Raw genomic sequence first — 23,406 nt, 5'->3', positions numbered from 1 at the left:
AGTACATTTCTCTCCTGGTGCTTTTATAAACCAAGAAACCAAGGGAAGCAACTCTTCTAAAGATATTCCCCACACCCACATTCCTGCTAAGCTGCCTCTTATCCACCTGTTCCCTGGTTGCATCCCTCCAAGGTCATTTCCACATATCACTGCATCTATAGCCTCTTATTGACTAATAAAGATCATTTTTCTTTCTCCTCATACTCATTTGAAGTGTTACTACTTCTATCATAACATTTCTTTGGAGAAGATTTAGACCTGTTTTTCAAGTATGAGTTTTATTATGGCTAGTCTTTATAGCTGGGTTGCTTAACAATCATCTGCATTTATGATGGAACAGGAGCTTTAAAGTCCACAAAGCATCCCAGGTCATTGTAAAAATTTTGTGCTGCAATCTGGTCACTTGACCACATATTGGGCACTTGGCAAATGGTCGAATCTATGAACACTCATGGTGTTCCATGGTCATGTGACTATGATTTGTGACCTTTTTTGTTGGTTTCCAACAAAAAAGCCCAATGGATTCACATTTACAACTGCCGTTTGTCTAATCACTTCTGGTCATGTGAGTACATCAACTTATGACCAAACTGACATGATCAGATTTCCAGTCCCAACTGTAGTCATAAGTCAAGGATTATCTATATTGCTTTTCTTCATTTATTTGTTAATCATGGTACAACTCTTCCACATTGACAGTGTAAGCTTGTTTAGTTAAGTTTTTCTTTTCATTTCTATTCCATGGTTATACAGCAGAATCTTTTCTGAAATGTTTTGTAGGTTGAGTGTGTAACTCCAGATTTTCAGGGTCATTGGCTTTGTCTATAGTGTGGCAGCATCAACAAATCAGTTCAGTATTGGGAGCTTTAATTTCCCAATTACTTCTCAATCATTGTTTACTGCTTAGTTCAAGGGTACAAAAACACGGCCTACCTTCCCAAAGCCCAAGGGACAGAACAGAGGGGTGTTTCTTTTGCTCTGGGGTGTCTGTATATCTGTGTTAAGGAGTAAGCATTCCACAATAACTTATGATGATGCTTAAAACACTCGTTTTAATTCCTGAAGTCTTGTCATCAAGTCCTCTGTTACAGTCCTCGAGGCAACAGATATTCTGTAAGCCTGATGTAGTTCTTTCCCATTAAGGTCATGTATAATTTTCAAATAAACTATGACATGAAGAATATTATGTGAAACTTAGAGTTACTACTTTAACTTGAATCCTACTGATTTCATTGAAGGAAACTGCAATGCCAAGATTGCATTTTCACAGGTACTACTTCTTGATCAGGCTTGTCTAACTCATTTGACTAAAATTAGTAATTAAAATTAGGAAGTTATGTCATAAAGATCTACCAAAAGTCAGGCTTAAAATCACAGCAAAATGCTGTTTTCCACAAAAAGGAGGAACAGCTGTGTTTAGCAATATTCCCTTATAATACTATGGGTATACTAAAGTCAAAGAATACAAAATTACAAACCATTCCTTGCCAAGGTGGTGGTGGTCCCATGTTATGAAATTCTCTCACATAATCATTGTAAGACTACAAAAAACACATATACAAGAATGTCAAAATCAAGCAATATTAAAATCATCTACCTGTTACTACCAATGAAAGACCATAAACTTACCCCATTTAAGAAGACATCTCTCCGAACTCCTGAAAATCGCCTGTTGGAAGTAAGATTTATTAAATTAGACACAAATACTCAGATACCTTAGATTAGGAAACAGCAATTAGACATCTCTTACCTGTCTATATCTTGGTATCTGGGGTCTTTTAAATATCCTGTTTAAAATCAAGCAGCATTACGTATCATATTTATTATATTTGACAACATAAATAGCCATTACCATCTTTACTTTAAGCATGCTACTGCCTTGCTACTCATAGATCCTTCTCTTCCCAACTGGCCCATGTATTTCAACTTTAAAATAACTATGTAACACTTTATGGCAAAATATAGTAAAAATGTTGCTTTACAGGCTGAATCTCAACTAACACCATCTTATATCTTTAGGCAGACTGTCTGGGGCTCCTGGAATCTATTCAGACATATAGTATATGAAAGACCACTGTTCCTATGCTCCCTCCACACCACACACTAAGACACTGTGTGTGAAATTAAGTGAACAGTCTGTGATGCTTGGATTATTCAGAACACAAGGCAGTTTATATAAACTCAGTCCTTTGTTTAACTTTTGGTTTTACTTAAAGATTGACAAGAACTAGTACATTCTTTTGAATGCCTCCATATTACTGTTACAATGCCTATTTGTTCCAAAGAGGTCCTGTTATGGCATAACTATTTTAGAATCTTATTAGTGTGATAGTTATTCCGAGAAAGTCCCCTTATTTTTATTGTTATATTCTCATATTTCTATTCTTAATCAGAGCTTTTATGACTTTAAATTTAAATAATTTATTTAATATTCACATTCCCACATGATGACTATTGTAATACACAAATCTGTAAATTTGTGTATATACATTTAAACAGTAAGATATTAACCTGGTCTTTGGTGAAACTCAGTGGGATAATCAATCCTTGGTTTCTTTCTGCTGTTATGAATATCATAATCCTCTGGTCGACGCCTACATAAATTAGACAATAATTAAGAATTGTTTGGAACAACCTATATCAATACAACATTTTTAGAAGGACTCACTGGAAAAGCCCACAACTTTTGGGAGCTTTTTTTGGTATCTTTTCTGTAATTCGCTATATGAGTTTCCCAGAATTTGTTACAAAAAATTGTATTTGTGGTAGCAACAAAATGTATATTCTTAACTAGAATATTATGATGTGAAGATTTTAGATGCTTAGCAGGGACCTTTATCCAACCATACCTACAAGAAATCCAATCTTAATACAAATTCCTTTAACAGTTCCACTGACTTTTTGGGGTCTGTGTTCTCTTTTGCAGCATGAAATCTACTTGATGCTTACACAATTTCTACATTGAAGTTCACCCTGGAAGCATAAGCTGCATAATTTGTGAATACCATTTTATACACTTGATCTGATTAACTGTCTTACTTGGTTTGTCAAAACTTGATCAATTTCCAACATGCAAATCCCATTCCTGCATAGACACAATTACTTGTTACTGTACAGAAAAAAAAACATTTAAGGCATGAATATTTTAACAAAATCAAATGTTGGAATCAAAAGCCCATTATTTTAGGTTGCTATACATTTTAGTAAAATGAATTTTAAATTGTTTGTTTTTTAAATGATTTTTAAGATTTCTTGTTCTAGTTTGCTTTTCATTCATTAGCATGTTACCTGGTGTTCCCTTCCAATGCACCTCCACAATTTCTATAACAGGGAAACATGAATAGACCATAAAATAATTCCTCCCGCCTCCCCACTTATTATTTAAATTATCATTCTTAAGAATAAGTATCACATTCTGAGAAAATAAAGCAACTGTACGTACAGCAAAAAAGAGATTTAGAAAATAGCTGGTGTAAAAAATAAACATACCGCTTTCTTGTAGTTTGAGTGTGCACTTACGACCGGTATAATATATGATAGTAACAGTTCATATAGTAGTCCAACTACTGACTTTAAGCTGAAAGCCACATACATAAATGGAGGCCCTGGCAGGCTTGAGAAGGTGTGATGGTGTTATAATGTATAGTTTGCAGTCCATTGCAAAACCTTCACTTGTAAATACTTTATTGCACTGGAAATCTCTTAGGGCTTAACTTCAAAAGCCATCTTGGTGCTCAGTCCTTTTATGCCCAAAGAAAGGGGGGTTGCTGCCAGGATTCCTCCTACCTACAGGTTACATTGTCCTTTAAGAGCAAGGATAGGGGGACTCGTTGGATAGCTGTACCTACCAGAGGACATTTCCACAAACTGGAAAGTCTAACCGAAAAGGTTTCAGCCCAAACCACACAGTCTTTAGCAGAAAAGCTTTAGATTTATCAGAAAACAAAGTGGCTACACAGGGATCAGGGAAACGTGTTGGATAGAAGGGATTATTATCAGTCCTTTGCAAAGACTCCTCCAATTCTGTAACAAGATATACCCTTCTTTCTGGGGAATGTTGGTAAGTTCATAGAGTAGTGAGCAATAACCATGGCGATCCTCTAAAACCACTTTTAAGTCCACGGGTGCTGCCAGCATCTGGAAAGGTTGTATACATTGACACAGCAACAGCCATTCTTTTTGGTTTGTTGCCGGGTCTCCAAGGGCTACTTCCTTTGGAGAGAACCTACGGCTTCCAGAAGCTCAGCAAGATGTAAGAGAATATTTGGCAATGGGCATAACCACAGCACGGTGATACAATTTGAAACAGTCCCAAACACGCTCTTCTTGAACAGCAAAATATTATAAATATTTTATCCTCAAAATGAGGCGACCATCTTCTGCAAAATTATAAGTGATCCTGATAAAAGTCCCATATTTGACAAGGCTTATCCAGAGATATACCTGAAAGAAAAGGCTTTTACAAGATATTAACACATTTTGGAACACACAGACTTGATTTTCCTCCACCTAACCTGGTCTTGAAAAAAAATGGCTTACCTACAATTGACTAAAAATCTAGTCAAAGCTAGATTGACACAAACTTTTCTGTGTAAGCAAAATGTCCCCATTTTCCTCTTGAAAGTGACAAACTGGGGGAGAGGGACAATGTGAAATCCTCAATGAAGCCACAAACCCGTCCATGCAGCTTGATGTGAGGATTTTTTCTCTTCTTGATTGCAGGGAAAGCTTTTTGATGAATCATATTCCTCCATCACGTTATTCTGACACATGTGCCTATTATCAGTCCAAAGAATGTTTCTAACCTTCCCACATCTCGGAGTGGCTCTCGACGGGATGGACGTCCTCTTGACCGGGGCTGAGAGTGCATTCTTCTCTTATGACGCATTTTATGAATGACTTGATACAGATCAATACTTTCATCAGGAGGGAATAGGAGACAAAGTTGGGTTCCACATTCAAGCTCAATTTCCTATAATAATTAAATGTTGATGTTATAAGTTCATGTCAGAGTCCACACAAAGGAATCAATGTTTAATTATATGGTTTCATTCTAAGAACAAATGAATACATTTTATGAATGCTAATGCCTAATTTAAGAAACACGTGAAAGCTTAAACAGGTCTGATTAAGCCACTTAAGTTGCATATGTGTAGTGATTTTAATGAAATTAACAAGAGATGGATCAAGGTAGATGTATAGTTACAGGTAGTCCCTGACCTATGACCACTCAGTCAGTGACCATTGTAAATCATGATAGTGCTGAACAAATGATGGTTACAACAATCCTCGGAGTTCTGGCTATCCCAGCATCCTTGAAGACAAGTGATGGCAATCTGAGTGCTTGGCAACTCATTTACATTTCTATTTGCCAAGCCCCCTGCAATCATGTGACTACCATTTGCACCCCTCTTGCCCAGCTTCTCCAGAAAGTGAATGGGAAAACTGGGAAAGAAGGTCACAAGTTGCTCAGATAAGTCTCCTCCTTTAACTCCTCCGTGCTCACAGTATGCTAGCCTCTTGCACACCTCTAGATAGTCCTTGACCTACACTCTCTCCTTAATCCATATGGAACCTCTTGCACACCCTCCAACCTGCATAGTGCCTCTCCAATACTCTTGTGCATGCTCTCCACCTGCACCTCCCCCTCTCCCACCAACCCTCACCAGCATGCCCTTGTCCTTTTTCTCACCTAGCTGCTGCCGCTTACCTGTTTGTGCACCTCAGACTTGCAACTTCTTGCCAGCTTTCCCAATGACTTTGGTTGAGGGAAGTTGGCAGGAATTTGCCTCATCTAACAACTAGGATTCAGTTAAAGATGGCAACTGGAACTACAGGGATTTCTATCACTAATTTGTGTGGTCACGCTTTATGAGTGCATCACTTAGTGATGGAAATTCCAGTTCCAATTGTAGTTCAAGATCTGCCTGTCTTTATTTAATTTAATGCACACCCCAACTTAAATATACATGCTTAGTAAATAGGCAATTTTCATACAAGTTCTTATCTCACAATTTGTGAGAATAGGGAATGTCAATCTATGAGATGCTGTGGCTGTGATATATTTACCCATGTTGGTTTATCATCTTTCTTCCCATCAGTTCAACTGCCATTTTCCATCATTACGAGTGCTTTGATTAAAAAGTTGAATGACAGTTCTTCTGGTTTCATGCAACCTTGTTATAGAAATCTGCTTACAATGGCATATTTTATTTTAAAAGAACTTGATGTACATCCTCAAATGCTTTAATAAAATATTTGGCAATCTTTTTACCAAAATGTGACAATATTATATAGATAATTGTGATAAAACAAAAACAGAATTAACTGTCAAAGATGAACAACTATATCACAAAAAACCTATTAAGAATATTTTAAAATACTGGAATTAATATTTTAAAGAGCAGTCAAAGGCAGTTGACAAACCTGTCCATCACGTCCAATCTTTACTGGCTTATGTTCATTCCAAGGATTCGTCAGGTGAGCAGATTTTGTGAATGGTAATTCACGCCTAAAAATATGATATGATACACTTTTTCATATATGAAGTGTAACTTAAAATATGAGAACCCAACTATCAACGGATCTAACGAATGAAGCAGAGCTTAGAGGCTAAATCCTATGAGATCATAATATTCATCTCACAAAGCAAATATTACAATCTCCAAAATTTGTCTTCAGTTCTGATTAAGCAACTCTAAGGCAGGTAAATTTAATCTTTCTTTTATTTTTTCTTACTGTCTAATGTTCACAAATCCCCTTATCCATACCCTTGGTTTTGCAACAAAGGAAGCAGATTGATAAAAATGTAATTTTTCCTATATGAATTACATAATAATGGTGCTGGAAAACTTTTTGACCCAGTGCTCCTCATATCTGCCATCCCACAAAGTTAAACAAGGCAGGAAAAGAAGGGGGAAAAGAGTCTCGAATAGAAAAACAAATTTTGGATGCTATGGGAGAAGCCAGGAAATGATTAGTTTTGTTCTCCTTGAAATCTAATAGATTAATAGACTGATTATGTGCCATAACTTTTAGTGACTATTAGTGAATTTTCTCCATAATAATCAATCACAGATAGGTTAATCATCTAAATAGGATCATTTTTTTATTTTCAGAGAACTAAACCTACTTGATTTGGGGAAAGACTATGAGGGATTATTTTTAGAATCAAATTCCAAGCTTACCTTTGGCAAACTTATTTGTTATTACTAATAAAATCCTCTAAACAATTTTTGAAATTAGGTTTCACTATTTTCATTTATATTTCTAATGAAACAAACTGGAAGGGATTCCAGGCTCTGGAACAAAATGGAAGGGATTCTAGTCTTTACTAAACCGAAACGGATAAAACAGACAATACTTAGTTTTTTAAATAATGTTTCTTAAAAGCTTAAGTCACATTTCTAGCACAACTTCCCACTGGGGAAGAAAAAAGGAACTTTTTGCTTCTCTACCAATTTTACACTTAATGTGATTTCAAAATCCAAGGAAGGAAGCTATCATCAATAGAAGACACATAAGACTGTAAGAATGATAAGAAGGCAGCAATTCAGAATCAGTAAATATCTTAAAACAAAAACCACAGCAGAAGAATTATGAGAAAGAAAAATGGGGTAGCAGAATCCCTGACTTTGATGCGTCAAAATATGGACCTCCAGGCTACTGAAATAATTTTATATTTCAATATTACACTCAAAGTCAAGTCTCTCTTGAGATAAGCTCAACTCTTGGCACCTATATAATCATATCCATATTGTTTTCTTGGTATCAATACAGATATTATTCACACTGCTGTCTTCCAAGATGTTTCTCAACTTCCCATTTGATCCTACAATCCAGGTGTAGGCAATTTTCCCAAGGGGCCACATGAGAAACTGGGACTGTTGTGGAGGGCTCTCGGCACCACCCCAAACCTGATGCTGCCATTGCCCCCGCCAATGCTATGGGCTGGACAGGGACAGCTCATGGGCTGATATGGCCCGTGGGCCATAAAAAGCCCAGGTCTATTATGGCCCTACATATTCTGGTGATCTCTCATCAAAGTATTAACTAGAGGTGACATTATTGGGGGTTTTCTTCTTTTTTCTTTAGTTAAGACAAGTCAAATTTGGATAGGGGCTCTGGCATGCAAATATTACTTGCTACATAAACATTATATATCTATTCTACAATAAATAGCCTATCCAACCACATTTTTATTTTCTAATTTCCACCCATTTTACCTGCATATCCAATCTATCTTAAATACTCCTCCCAGCATTTTTGCACTCATTCCTGCAGGTAGCACCCAATGTATGGGAGATCCTCCATGGTGAGATTCAGAAGCAAGCCTTGCAAATCCTGTAAGAATTTAAAAAGTGTGATGAGGCCCCTTATCCAAATAATTTTTGATTTATGAATGCAAGTATTCCTTTTACAAGTAGTCCTCGACTTAGAACCACTCATTTAGTGATTGTTGGAAGTTACAATAGAAGTGGAAAAAATGACTTATCACCATTTTCACACTTACGAGTTGCAGCATCCCCATGGTCACATGATCAAAATTGGCAAGTGGCTCATATTTATGATAGTTGCAGTGTCCTGGGGTAATGTGATCACCATTAATGACCTTCTGACAAGCAAAGTCATTAGAGAAGAAAGATTCATTTAACAACTGTCTTACTAATTTAACAACTGTAATGATTTACTTAGCAAGAGTGGCAAAAAAAGTCATAAAATGGGGCAAAACTCATTTTAACAACTGTCTAGCTTAACAACAGAAATTTTGAGTTCAATTCTTGTTGTAAGTCGAGGACAACCTATACCTACCTTGGAATTTTCCACTCTCTCTTACAGAAAATATCAAGATCACACTTCTTGCTGATCTGAAGGCAGCATTGAGCTTTTTCTCATTGACTGGAAGGGTTGACCAAACACCCTATGGAGAGATGAGCAAATAATTTACAAAACAAAAACTATCTGATGGGTTCAAGTTCAGTACGATTTTGGAATATATTCAGCAACAGCATATATTTTCTATGAAGAAGACCTCAGTTTCTATCCCTGCAATTCCCAGATCCAGAGAATAGATCCAAGACAGATATCTGTCTGAGTCATAAAAAAAAACTATTATCAGAAGGTGGAGACAATCGTATAATATTTAACTAAGAAACCTTTATATATTAATACATACAAAAAAATTTGGGAAACAATCAGAAATATTCACATTCTTAGTAATCTACAGATAACATTTGTAAGTTTAAATTCATTTTAACCAATATGTGATATTCCTTCTACACTAGGGGTCCCCAACTCCTGGGCCATGGAATGGTATCGGTCTGTGGTCTTTTAGGTGTGAGGCTGCAAAGCTGGAGGTGACCAGGGGGCAAGTGAGTGAAACTGAAACCATCCCCCTCCCCATCAGTCCATGGAAAAATTGTCTTCCATGAAACCAGTGCCAAAAAGGTTGGGTGCAACTGTTCTACACAAAGCAAAAATAAGAGAAAAAAATACAATAGGTAAGAAACTAGTTCATCATTTCTAATAGTTTGTCTGTAAAACGTGCAAACTTCTACAGATCTATTTGGCATTCCCCAAAGAAACATACATATGTTTAGAATTTGAATTCTAAGATCAAAATTGCAATTTTTCAGCAGTACATTTGTAAAATGTAAGCTCTTAAATATATGTCTTATGACTCCCAAAGGGTTAAAGCATTAATTTTGCACAAAATCTGGGGGGCAATATGGGGGGGGGGGCAAACAGGAACAAAATTTTTGTTACTACCCATTCCAGTGACATTACCACCAACTTTCCATGACTTCTGGTGGTTGAATATAGTTAATTTGGAACATGTGGCTGGGGGAAAATGTTGCCCATTTTAGATGAGGCAATGAATCAAGAAAAAATATATTTTATTTGCATTTATGTTTTAGTAATTATATTTATATTTAATAAAAGAAAAAGAAAATTAAATAATTAAAAAGAAAAGCAATTAATCTGATTCCATATTTTGCATAAGATTTCACAGGAATTCAACATACCTTAGCTTTGGCAAGAGAGACATTTTCATGGTTGTTACTTTTTATAAGAAAAAATCGCGCCTCTTGGAGAATATATTTAAGTTTGCTAGTTTGGTCTGGAAGGAAAAAACAAAATAGGTAAACTTTACTTGCCAAGGAAACTTAAATATAGGTAGTCTTCAACTTACAACCATTTGTTTAGTGACTGTTTGAAATTTCAAATTGACTTATGACCATTTTTCACACTTATAACCATTGTATCATCCCCATGTCATGTGACCAAAATTTAGATGCTTGCCCAAGGACATGTGTTTATCACTGTTTACAGTATCCTGGGATCATGTGATCACCTTTCATGACTTTCTGACAAGCAAAGTCAATGGGAAAACCAGATTTAATGAAAAACTCTGTTCTAACTTAACAATTAAGTTAGAATAACAACAGTCATTCCTTTAACAACTGTAGCAAGAAACATAGAAAAAGAGGTAAAACTCATTTAACAACTATCTTGCTTAGCAATGGAAATTTTTGGCTCAATTGTGATCATAACTCAAGGACTCTTATACTTATAGGATTTGGAGTACAAAATCTAGCTGTTGCAATGGCAAAATTGGCCTCTAGCAGGGCATACGTCAATCATGTCAAACACAAGGCCCTCGGGCCAGATCTAGCCTGTGATGGGCTTAGACCTGGGCTGCAGGGTGACCCTGGAGATGGCGAGGGGCTGGCCCCCGTCTCGGTCCTAGTTCACCCCTGCCCAGCCAGGCGCTCTGGGCATGCGCACAGGAGGCTGCGAGTGTGCGGAGGCTGGCAGTGTCTGGCTGCAACTGCAGCTCATTGGCCCCTTGGCCGCACATTGGCCGGCAGCAACGTCCAGCTGGATGTGAGCTGGGGCATCCAATAAGTCACGCTCAGCCCCACCCTGCATGCAACACAACTGCATACTGCGAGGCCCTGCAGCCAGACTACCCCCCTTCCCGCCACCTGTCTGCCCTCACCCCATGGCAACAGAAGCAGCCCCGTCCAGCAGGAGCCCCGCTGCCCCTCCGCTCTCCTCCAGCCCAGGAAGCCCAGCCTGGTCAAGGACAGCAAGCACAGCAGCAGCATCCTAAAGGAAGAGGTAAGTATGGCCAGGCATCCCTCAGGAAAGCAGAGCTGGGCTGGACTGTGAGGCACTGGGACTCCACAGGCCAGGCCAGCCCAGCCCAGCCCAGCTTCCCTGAAGGGGAGCCTAGCTGTGCTTAGCTCCTCCTTGAGGCTGCTGCTGCTGTGCTCACTCTCCTTGGAGGACGGCAAGGCTCCCCTGGTGAATGATGCTCTGGCACTCGCCCTGGTCTCGCCTTCTTCTGCTGGAGACTTCTGGATCCCACTTCCAAGCCTTGCATGGTACTCAATGTGAGCTGGCCACGTTGAGCTGGCCACACCCAGCCAGCTATGCCTACCTGGCCCTTTGAGGGCAACTATAATGCTGATGTGGCCCTCAATGAAATTGAGTTTGACACCCCTGGTCTATGCAGTTTAATCCCATGAATTCCTTCTCAATAAAAGAAAGGTCTATAATTCAAATATATAATTGTGCTTTTCAAATGAGTGAATAATATAATACCACCAAATTCAGATTTCCATACCATGCAATGTTAAACTTTAAAAGCAAAGTAAGTTATTCAAGGTAGAAGCCAATGCAACATTAATAATGTTCTGATATTTTTATCTATAATAACCAACATAGCCTTAAGCAGAGAAATTATTTTTATGAAGTTTATCTGTAAAAGGATGTTAGATTACTTATTTGCCTACTAATTCAGTGATGAAATGTTGTTTTTTCCATTAAAAACCACATGCAAATAATTTGAATTATTCAGTAGTATGCATTTTACTCTACATCGGAACATTATTTTATTTGCTATATAAGTCAATACAATAGCTTGCAATAGATGCATGCATTAAAAAGTTCAAATTTAAATTATACCTTTTTGGACAGCACGAACGGAAGATGATAATTTCTCATGCTTCTTTTCTGAACCTGTATTTAGCCAAAGTACATTTGTTCAGATTGAGCCTTAATAGAGATACGATACAAATTCTACAATCTTTTCACATGCTATTTTCATTCATGACAAATTATTCCTCCTATGCGCACCCCCACACACAAAAAGAATGCTTCTCAATGTGCATGAGGATTTGAATTTGATTTTTTAGTTGTCTGTTTTTGAGTTCGATTTGTTAGACCAGTTTTCTATAGAGAAAACTAGTTAATGAATCATCATCTTCCAAGTTTAAAAAAGTGAAATTTCCATTTAAGCAACGTAATAGAATTAACATAAGAAAGCCCACTTTATCAAATTATTCACACAGAACATGCCAAAAAAACTAACTATATTGGTTCAGCTGTATGTCCAAAGCCTATTATGGCCTATAGTTTATTTTTACCAATGCATTTCAAGGGTTTTCTACAGATCATATTAATGAAGATAAGCAATCACAAAATACCTGCATATGACTCTGATGCAGAGCTTCCACTTCTATCAAAAACAATTGGAGAGATGCCTCTAGCTCTTTTCCTGGCCTTCTTTTTCTCATCTAAGATCATCAAAATAAGCAATAGCAGTTTTTTAAAGGTTCAAACAAAAAATCAATATTTGTAAAAAAATATATGATTTAAAATAGTATATAGTTGACTCTCAAAAGGTTTAAAATCTATTTCAATGATATTTTCTCATTGGGCCAGAATTCAGAGAACTGTGATAATAGTGATAAAAGTATCAGAAATTTAGTTAGACAACTTGATCTGAACAGAAACAATGCCTGTCAAAGCTATATTTGAAGCTCAGGGAAACTTCTGGAGGGTCTATATGAGGAATGCTTCTCAAAGTTAAAAAAAAGAGAGCATTAACCTCCATTTGGATTATCAACAATATTTCAGTTATAGGTGTAATGCATTTAAGTATATTCTTATTTATAAACAGTTGCAAACCTAAATTAGGTCCCAATCTATACATACTAATTCATTGTAGTTGTCTCATTTACATGACTAAAATCCCCATCATTAGTAACAGTAATACCGGAGCAACAGAATCACATAGGAAAATCCTTTATCATTGCTGCAGATTCTTCATCAGAAATATTGAAAATTCAAAACAAAAACCAGCATGGCAGATGTCAATGTTATCTTTCCACTGTAAACATTTAGATCTTTTCTCTCCAAAGTGAAATTAAAGATTAATACATTCCAACAACACTCAACTAGTTGAAACTAAATCCCGAAAAAAATTATCATGTCCGATTATACCAATCATAGCTTATATAAATAGGAAGGGGTAAATGCATTACAGAAGAAAGTATCTAGTAGTGCTCGCTTAATGATTGTAACTATTTCAAAAATGTATTTGCTTTACAGATGGTTAACAATTTAAAATAGCTAGATCTTTGCTATTTGCTGTATCTTTACTAGTCTGTTTACCAGTCTTTTTACTGGTGGAAAATGTAGTTTAAGTTCCATTACTAGCAATGCAGTGGTAAAGTGCAATGTCATTTGACTGCACTGATTTTTACCAGGAATCCTGGTATAGTCCCCCTGCTATCATTAAGTGAGGATCACTGGTTGTTAAGCAAGGACTTCCTCATAACTTCCTGCCAGCTTCCAAGATGCAAAATCAGTGCAGAATCTGGTAGGGAATTGCAAGTTCCAGATGGCTTGCAAGCAGGCTGGTGGATAAGTACGTAGCTGCTGCTGGATGGGGCGGGGTTCATGGATTGCCAGCAAGATATGGTATGAGCACAGAGTTGGCTGCTGGTGGGTTGGGAAGATATGCAGATTGCCAGAGCAGCTGAAATGGGCAGAACTTTGGGGACCAGTCATACTCTTATTCAGCACTGTAATAACTTCAAATACAATTTGCTGAATTAGTGATTGTTAGAGTGATCAAATCTAACTGATTCGGGATTAGATGTCCAGGATAATACTTAATGCTCTGTTCTCCTTGGGACCATGCTAATCCCCCACCCCCCAAATGTACCAATCCAGTGGCTTCTGGAAGTAAATCTTCCAAACTGAAAGTAGTTCTGATAATCTCAATAAAGTGTTCCAAGACTATACAGATCTGATTTTAGGGCCAGAGCCACCTTGAACTATTTGCTTTATCTTTATTCTCACTGAAATCTATACTAATCTGTTTACTGGTGGAAAATGTAGATTTAAGTCTTAGTTCATTTTGTCTGTTACAGTATTCAAAATATGGACTACATTCTGATTTGAAGAATTTTCCTTGCTAATAGAAATTCTTAAAAAGGTAGAATTGTGGGCAAAATAAGTAATTGCACCAGCAGAACCTTGTGTTTTACGCTTCACTTCTTCACAGATTCTGGCCTCTAGGATGGAAACTGATGGTCTGCCATTCTGTTATTCATGTTTTTTTGTCCCTACTATTCATAATAAAGCTAGTATTTTTAGCTCAAACTATTGAATACTGACATAGGACAGAAAGAGATCACAGCATTTCTTACCTGATATCTCAGAGCCTGAACCAGTTCTCACTGACCCATCAGTAAAGGATGCAGATTCAGAATCAGAGTCACTAGCTTCACTTCGCGTATCATAATCATTTCCCTCCTTCTGATCTCTTTCATCTTGATCGTACTCTTCCTCCTCCTCATCTCCATCTTCTTCTACTTCCTCCTCTTCCTCTCCATCATCTTCTTCCTCTTCTTCCTCTTCTTCTTCCTCTTCCTCCTCCATTCCTTCCTCCTCCTCCTCCTCTTCTTCATTTTCAGTGTTTCCTGCATCAGAGGAACCACTACTACCTGTTTCACGGTCTGAACCATATTCTTCAGAATTTACTTCTTCTTTTGAAGAATGGCTTGACCTGCTTGGTCGTCTCTCCACATCATGCCTTAGTCTCTGTTTATAGAAAACAATCAGTAATCAAGACCAATTATTTTGAGATAAAACTCTAAATGCTTGCTTTAAACACTCATTTTATATGACTGCAATGTATTGTTCATTCAGGTTAAAAAAATAAATCTCTATTTAAGCCTAGGATAGAATAAATTAAAAATTAAAAGCCAAATACTGACACTGCTTAAAACTAAGCTAGGAAATAAAATGCTGAAACTAATAATATAAAGCAACAACCTATTGCAGAAAAGATCCTATCTAAGTACAGAGAGATTAACAATCCATTACTTACTGCAGAAGCATCTGGAGTAGAGGACTTAGCTCTTCTGTCAATTTCCCTTTTCCTCATACATGCCTTTTCAGGTTGTCCCTTATATGGATCTCTGGAGGTGCTGCTTGTCATTCGTAACTTTCTATCACTTTCTGGATGCTTACTTCTGTCAGACCTTCGATAGTCCTCACTCTTGTATTCTAATACTGGCTTTCCTTTTGTGCTCACAATTCTTTTGTTATTGCTAACAGAAGAGTTTGGAGGCTTGGGTAAGATCTGCCTTGAGGAATGTACAGATGGTTTTTGTTTTTTAATTTCAGCTACTTCCATCCGTTCACTTTTCCTTTTGGATCCTTAAAAAAATAAAAGTTATTAGTTACTTAAATGCTAAAAAACGTGTTGCAAACATTTTCAAAACACAACATTTTCTTATTTAGCATAGGTCAAAGCATAAAGAGACATTTAATCTAAATTTCTGATATCAGTAATTCTGCAACTATTAAGTTTTAGCCAGTTGATTAGAAATTCTAGGATTAAAGCTTGGGGAGCTAAGGTATTAATTTGAAAATTACTGAATAAAGATGAAAAATACAGGAAATCATCTAAAATAAAATTTTGTTTTTTTTTCCATTTTATTAACAGGCGAACATTTCCTATATACCTGCCTTCAAAGACATCAAATTATTAGCTATATTTGTTTACAAAGCAATAGTAATTAGTTTATGTACTATTTTTGCATAAGAAGTCTGAATAACTGTTTCACTTTATCTACTATTTTGCATAAGAAGTCTGAATAACTGTTTTACCTGTTAAAGATATGAAGAAAGAAGACTGGAAAATTGAGATAACATACACTAAATACCATAGATCAAGCAATGTTTGAAAAGCCAGGAGTGATGGGGAGAAAAAATACTTCACAGGGAATTTGCTACACAAATTTCTTCATTAGGAAATGAAGAAAAGAAAAGCATAATGTTCAGCAAGAATAAGCAAGACTTCCTGCATATTGAGAAAAGTTTTCAAGCTTGCCGAGAGGCCACTTGTAAGGCCTGTAAATTTTTCAATAGGTGTCATATCTAATCTGGCTCCAAAATCCAGTTACTCAGATCTCTGGGAGATACAACCAGGTTGTAAAGTAGCATACCTTTTTTGTCATTTTTATCTTGTTCACTATCAGGATTATACAATTCATCATCATGATCTGGTGCATCAGTCAAGATATCATCAAGAACATTTAATTCACCATCTATGAAGAAACAACAAATGTTATTTAGAAATGACACATTTTTTTAAAAAAAAAACTGAATGAAAAGGTACTGCAAGCCAAAATCCCAGAGATTTCTATTAGTATCATTCCTTCTCTATTCCATTCGAGGTTATCTAGAATTAAAGTGGAAACTGAGTACTAAGTTCTTTCTTTAAATAAATATGTTGAATAAACAGGAGGTAATATGATATAAGAAAATAAAAGTTTGTGTCATTATCCTTCAAGGATAGAGTATATTACCCTGTACTTGCTGATCTCACTGGCAATATTTAGCTGTCAGGTATGGCAATGAATAACTTCCTACTGTGCCAAGGAAAGAAATAACTTCCTACTGTGCCAAGGACCTCCTTCGGCCACAAGATTATATGATCTGATGAATGCTCTTAAAGAGTAATTGTGAAATAATTTTAACTATTCTAGAAAGAAATTCCTAGTCCGTTCATCATTACTATCAATTGCTTCTTTGTATTACGTATGCTTTAGGTCAGCGGTTCTCAACCTATGGGTCGCGACCCCATTTGGGGTCGATCAACCATTTCACGGGGGTCGCCAAGCAAGGCTGTCCGCCATTTTTTCCCCTGTTCTGGCGGGTGCCTTACCTCCCTTGGGCTGGGCCAGCTGGTGGCCAGGTGGTCAGCCTGCTCTGTCTCTGCCGCTTGCCAGCTATGCCTCGGTTGGCGCAGGGGGCAGCACCACGCATGCGTGGCGCTCCCAGGCAGGGAAAGTCCTCGACTTACGACCGGTTGGGTAGTCAACTTACGACCGGTTTAGTCCTCGACTTACGACCGGTTGGGGGGGGTCGCGGCATTAAAAAGGTTGAGAACCACTGCTTTAGGTAGTCTTTCCTTAATGACTGTCGCTTAGCAACTATTCAAAATTATGACAAGCCTCCTTACAACCCTATTTCAAAATTCTGACAGCTGTATACCCTACCCCATTCCACATGATCGTATTCTGGCCACTCGACAACTGCCTCACTTTTATGGCCATTTGCACCATCCTGTGATCAACTGATTATGATTTTTGAATGTTTTTTGTCACTTTCCAGTGTTTACTTCTGATTTCCAACAAAAACTACACACTGGATGAAATGGATTTGTTTAATGACTGCAGCAAAAAAACTTATAAAAACGGACAGAGTCACGTGATCTCTTAACTGCAATAACATATGACCATAATTTCATGTTCAGTTATGGTTGTAAGTCAAGACTAACTGCATATATAGTCAGGTTCGTTCATATCAGTTGATTGCTTTCTTTATCGTGGACTAATGAAGGAGGCCACCCCTGGATATGAACTGCTTGTCAGCCATTTGTCCCGTCACATATAGATATGGGTATATTAATTCCTGTAATTCCTCATTGGTGAATGCCACACTTTTGTCAAAGCCCTTGAACTACAGTTGACAGTTTTCACTTTACTCACTTATATGTTTCATTTCAAATTCAGTGTGTGTGGAATATAGAGACCAAATGCCAAAACACTTATTATTGTCCCAATATGAATATAAAAATGGGAATAATTTTCAGCATTCTTTTTAAGCTATTTAGTTTTAATTTATGGTCAGTCTGTCATCAGGACAAAGATAAATAAGAGCATCATAGAGTAACAATTTTTGAACTAGTCTAGAGGTAATCAGTAGCAGCCACAATTTCCCCAAATTTAATAACCTCAGGAATCATAATCCTGAATTTTGGACACACCATAAGTTAACCCATCTGAGGTACCTTAGTTCAAAAACTGTTGCTCTATGAGGCACCATTTTACCCAGTGAAAAGTTATGACAACGGAAGTGTCATGGTTCCGACAGATGAAACTCTTCAAAGAACTTCGAGGTATTGTTTACCTTAAAGAATCTTTATTCAAGAAGCATAACATCAGCACTAACATAATTGAAGCCAAAAACTGAATCCCCCCCCTGAGCACAGAGTATCAAAGCACAATTCCCTCCTCCAATTAACAATCATAAATCACATTCCCCAAGCAGTTTAAAGCGGGGCTTTCTCTCCAGTTCTCCAGACCGCCAATTCTTATCATTTATTTCAACAACCTTGATTCTCACGGCTAGGTCCAGTATTATGTCTAGCTGAACTCTCATACACATCCCCCCCTCCCCAGCATAATCTAACTCTAAAAGCTACATTTCCATCTGTTGTCAAAACAAAAACATCCGTTGTTAGTAGCATTGACATCCGCCCCCCCCCCTTATAAAAAGGACAGATCCTATAACGTAAACAAAAGCACATCTCAGGGATTACCTTTTGGTTTATTAGGGTGTTTCCTATAGAACCTGTTAATGAGTCTGTCAGCTTTCACATTGCTAGACTTCACCCAAGTGGCTTCAGACAGCGAATATCCCTTCCATTGTACCAAGCACTGCAATTTCCCTTTAAAAATTCTAGAATCAAGAATACGCTTTACTTCATAGTGGCTCTGTCCAACTACTACGAGGGGTCCGGGTGCCTTCTTAGGGGGAGGTCTTAAAGTGGAACCCCAAAAAGGTTTCAACAGGCTACAATGGAAAACAGGGTGAACTTTTCCTAAGAGCTTAGGGAGTTTTAATTCCACTGTGACCGGGTTAATGATCTTTACAATGGGGAAAGGCCCCAAGAATTTCAGTCCTAATTTCTTACTGAGTAATTTGAGCCATAAATACTTGATCGACAGATAAACCTTTTCCCCAACTTGGAATGTTCTTTGAGGACATGTTCTTTTTTTATCTGCCTGCTTTTTATAGGTCTCGGAAACCTTTTTAAAAGCAGTCTTTGTGGGTTTCCAAACTTCTTCCCACCCCCTCACTCATTGATCAAGTGTCTGAGATGCGGAGGGCGCCTGGGGTGTTCGGGTATTGGGCTGAATTCTTTTCCTATGGCTACTCTAAAAGGCATGAAGCTGGTGCTGCTGTGAACAGAGTTATTGTAAGCCACCTCTGCAAAAGGGAGGAGGTCAGTTCAGTCTGTCTGTTCTTAGCTGACATAGCATCTGAGATATTGCTCCACCATTGAGTTAGTGGATTCAGCAGCCCCATTAGAAGGATGAAAAGCAGATGATGATTATCCAATTAATTTAAGAAAGCTTCTCCAAAACTTAGCCGTGAACTTCAACCCCCCCCCGTCCAAAATTATTTGTTTAGGTGCGCCATGCAGCCAGTAGATATGTTTCAAGAACAATTTAGTCAGTTGTTGGATGGACGGGAGCTATTTCCTCTACTTTCAGTTAGATCTACTATAAAATCCATAGCAATTTCTTCCCATGGTTGAGAAGGGTCTGCCACTGGCTGCAATAACCCATGGGGTATCCCTGGAATTCTTTTCATAGAGGCACATACAGCACAACTCCTGATATAATTTTCTAAGTCCCGTTTTAATCCCGGCCACCAGAATTGCCGGCAGATGAGATATAGAGTTTTTAAATATCCAAAGTGTCCAACCTGTTTTACATCATGGCCATGTTGGAGAGCGTTAAGGCGGAGGATTTCTGGCAAGTATAACTTTCCCGCCTTGTAAGCTAAACCATCCCTGCAAGTTAGGGAGGTTTGATTGTCCTTGAACCATTGATCAATGAAGAGCTCTTGTTTTATTTTATTTTTTTTGCCCCAGGGTCATCAGGGATAGGGGCTCTGCAAGGTGTGAGTTGAACAGCAGTTTGTGGATTGGAGATAATTGCCTTGTTAACCTCCTCATGCTGGCTTTTGTACTGCGACAGTCTGGATAGAGCATCAGCTAGGAAGTTTGTCCCTCCCGGTATGTACTTTAGAATGAAGTTAAAACGGTTAAAGTACTGTGACCATCGCACTTTTTTCGGGGACAATTTGGGGAGTTTTCAGTGCTTCTAGATTTCTGTGATCAGTCCATACTTCAAAAGGCACTTTGCTCCCTTCTAGGTAGTGCCTCCAGTTTAATAGAGCCCATCAGATTGAGAAAGCCTCCTTTTCCCATATTGCCCACCTCCTCTTGCTCTCAATGAATTTTTTCGTGATGTAGGCGTAGGGTTGTAGGATCCCACTTTGGTTCTTTTGCAGTAGTACAGGTCCGATGGCCACATTGCTGGCGTCAGCTTGAATTACAAAGGGCTTCCCTGTGCAGGGTGCTTTAAGACTGGTTCAATTGCAAATAGTCTTTTTAAGTTCTCAAAAGTGGTTTGACAGCTCATAGTCCATGTTAGTGGTTGACCCGGTCACGGCTTCCCTCCCCCTTTTCCTGTTTTTAGTAATTCTGTAAGGGGTAGAGCAATTTCGGAAAAGAAGGGGATGAATTGATGGTAGAAACTGGCGAATCCTAGGAGCTGCTTGCAAGTCCTTGGGGGCTGCCATTCAATTATGGCTTTCACTTTGGTTGAGTCCATTTCAATGCCCTCGTTGGAAATTCTGTAGTCCAGATAATCTAGTACAGGGGTAGGCAACCCAAAACACTCAAAGAGCCACTTGGACCCGTTTCCCACTGAAAACAAAACACCGGGAGCCACAAAACCCTTTTGATATCTAAAATGAAGATAACACTGCATATATCCTTTTTTACCTTTATTATAGGGGTGTGTATGTGTGTGTGTATGTGTATATACATACATACATACATACATACATACACACACAGGTAAAAAAGGATATATGCAGTGTTATCTTCATTTTAGATGTCAAAAGGGTCTCTCTCTCTCTCTCTGTCTCTCTCTCTATCTGCCCTTGGGTCTGCCAGTCCTCTTCCCCCACTCTCTTTCTTTCTCTCTCTCCCTCCCCCCCTCTCTCTTTCTCTCCCTCCTCTCTCCTATCTGCTGCTCATCTGGCAAGCTGGCTTCAAGTTGTTCTCCAACAAGTTCAGGGGTAGGCAACCTCGGCTTTTTTATGAATCATGCACCTCCTAGAATTCCTGAGTCAGCATAGCTGGGCTATCTACCTCTCTCCTGCCCTTCCTGCTTCCTGCAGAGACACAGCAAAGGGAGGAGCCCTGCCCAATAAGCTTTTCAGCTCCTCGGAGAACACTGTGAATGCATTCTCTTTCTCACACACACACACACACACACACACACACAAACACACACACACACACACACACACAGAGAGAGAGAGAGAGAGAGAGAGAGAGAGAGAGAGAGAGAGAGAGAGAGAGAGAGAGAGAAGCAGGGAAGCACAATTGGATCTTTCTGTCTCTGTCTCTCTCTGCAAATGGCAGAGGAGGCTGGGAGCCGCAGGTTGCTGACCTGTGGTCTAGTGAAACTCACACTTTGATAGTTTGACATAAAGTTTGGCATTCAACAGTTTCTTTAGCACTTCTCTCACTAGTGTTACGTGGTCAGTCATATTCATGTTATATATTAGGATGTCATCAAGATACACCAGAACCTCTTTGTATAAATGGTCATGTAGAATTTGATTAATCAGCTGCATGAAGACAGCTGGGGCCCCCTGTAGTCCAAACAGCATGACTTTAAATTGATAGCTCTCCATGGGACAGTTGTCCACATATTGCTGCATCTCCTACATTTCAAGGAGGAACATAGCGTACATTCTCAGTCGTGGGAGTTTGGCTCCCTGTAACAGTTCGATGGAGCAATCATTGGGTCGGTGGGGAGGCAGGGTGTCGTATTCTTTCTCACTAAATGTCTCCGCTAGGTTCCGGTACTAGCTCGGGATGAGTGGCTCACCTGGTTGTGATGAGGCAGCCATGTGCACTCTCTCAGTGGGTGGGCTAAAGTTTCCTGTAACGTCCGTTGAATTAAGGGGGGCTTGGGCCCTATAGGCAACCTCACAATTCTCATTCCCTTCTCCCACCAGATAAATGGCTTCCATTTGTCCAACCAGGCTAATCCTAGGATCACAGCCTCAGTCATTTTCGGAGCCACCAGGAAACGAATGAACTCCCCAGTGTTCACCTATTTCTAAGTGTAGGGGTTCAATTAATTGCATGACTAAAATTTGTCCCTTTAGGGAGCCATCAGCTTGCTCAAACCTCACAGGTTTGGAGAGCAGCTTTGCTCGTATGCCCATTTTCATGGCAAATGGTAAGCTAATAACGCACCAGAAGCATCTGGAGTCAACTAGCACTTTTAAATCTACCTGTGCCCCCATCTTAGGGATTATGAGTTTGGCAAGTAGTGAGAAAGGTGGGATGTGTCGACTCACCATTTTCTCCTTCGTTGTCGCTGTCATAAGAGGGCAGAATGGCGACGGGTCCAGCTTGGGTCTCGGCACTCTCCTGCTTGGGGGACATGACTTAGGCAACAAGTTCCTGTGTGATCCAGTTGGCTGCTGGGCCGGTTTCTTTCTTGCTGCTGGTCGAGGTCTACTCTACTGCTGAGGGTAGGGGACTGGGCAATTCGCTGCTGAATGTCCCTGTTGTCCGCACTGGAAACACTTGATTGGTGGGCCTGCAGGTGGCCTGGGACTTTCAGTAGCCACAGCAGTTGGAGGTTTTCGGGGGTGGCGGCTGCCATTTGGGTTGCTCTGGCCTCAACTCGGCTTCAGGTGGGATTGGCTTCTTATAGCAGGCAAGCTGAACATTTAGTCTTATTGCTGCCTGGTACCATTCTAGCAGCTGATCAGGTACTGCTCAATAGATACAGGTTTGGGAGAGGTAATCATCTAGCCCCTCTTTGAAATGCTTGAGACGCCTCTCTATCCGACCAGCTATGTTGCAAAACTCTCGTACATATTCCAATGTAGGCCTGCCGGCTTGTTTTATCTTGTGGATTTGTTCTTCCGCTTTGAGAGCAATGGATGGTCCTCGAACCTTGCTCTCAGTCCTAAGAGGAAGAGATGGGAGTCCTCCAGATGCTTGCTCATTATATAAATTGTTCAGCCACTTGGATGCTTCTCCTTCTAAACTGGACACAATCACGTCAACCATAGGGGCTGGGTTTGGATAGAGATAGGCACAGCGGTTCAAGTGAGAGCACACTTGGTTAAGGAAAAAAATCAGCTTCTCTGAGTCCCCATCAAAAGTTGCTCTGAGGGATGGTGCCATCAATGGCTGTTGGC

General features: G+C 39.0%; 1 protein-coding gene across 3 annotated transcripts in view; it reads right to left on the bottom strand.

Moving 5' to 3' along the window:
- The window catches only part of YTHDC1 (YTH domain containing 1), a 30,384-nt gene extending 7,183 nt beyond the window's left edge, over nucleotides 1–23,201 (bottom strand). The window contains exons 1-15 of one of the 3 annotated variants that reach the window (XM_039369491.1): nucleotides 22,552–22,702; nucleotides 16,314–16,415; nucleotides 15,191–15,522; nucleotides 14,508–14,901; nucleotides 12,495–12,584; nucleotides 11,974–12,027; nucleotides 10,026–10,120; nucleotides 8,812–8,920; nucleotides 8,226–8,343; nucleotides 6,427–6,511; nucleotides 4,806–4,972; nucleotides 2,512–2,594; nucleotides 1,751–1,787; nucleotides 1,630–1,669; nucleotides 1,479–1,541 (exon numbers count right to left, since the gene is read on the bottom strand). In XM_039369491.1, the coding sequence (XP_039225425.1) occupies nucleotides 1,479–1,541; nucleotides 1,630–1,669; nucleotides 1,751–1,787; nucleotides 2,512–2,594; nucleotides 4,806–4,972; nucleotides 6,427–6,511; nucleotides 8,226–8,343; nucleotides 8,812–8,920; nucleotides 10,026–10,120; nucleotides 11,974–12,027; nucleotides 12,495–12,584; nucleotides 14,508–14,901; nucleotides 15,191–15,522; nucleotides 16,314–16,415; nucleotides 22,552–22,639 (1,857 nt within the window). In that variant the 5' untranslated portion in view covers nucleotides 22,640–22,702. Of the gene's footprint in view, nucleotides 1–1,478; nucleotides 1,542–1,629; nucleotides 1,670–1,750; nucleotides 1,788–2,511; nucleotides 2,595–4,805; nucleotides 4,973–6,426; nucleotides 6,512–8,225; nucleotides 8,344–8,811; nucleotides 8,921–10,025; nucleotides 10,121–11,973; nucleotides 12,028–12,494; nucleotides 12,585–14,507; nucleotides 14,902–15,190; nucleotides 15,523–16,313; nucleotides 16,416–22,551 lie in introns of all 3 variants that reach the window. The other 2 variants (XM_039369493.1, XM_039369492.1) reach the window with 2 other exon arrangements.
- Between the last annotated feature and the right edge of the window lie 205 nt (nucleotides 23,202–23,406).

This window comes from Crotalus tigris, unplaced genomic scaffold, assembly GCF_016545835.1.
Source record: "Crotalus tigris isolate CLP2741 ecotype Arizona unplaced genomic scaffold, ASM1654583v1 scf7180000021159.508159, whole genome shotgun sequence".
Taxonomy (NCBI): domain Eukaryota; kingdom Metazoa; phylum Chordata; class Lepidosauria; order Squamata; family Viperidae; genus Crotalus; species Crotalus tigris.
Note: the sequence above shows the minus strand (reverse complement) of the source record. Positions and strands in the feature narration are given on the sequence as shown.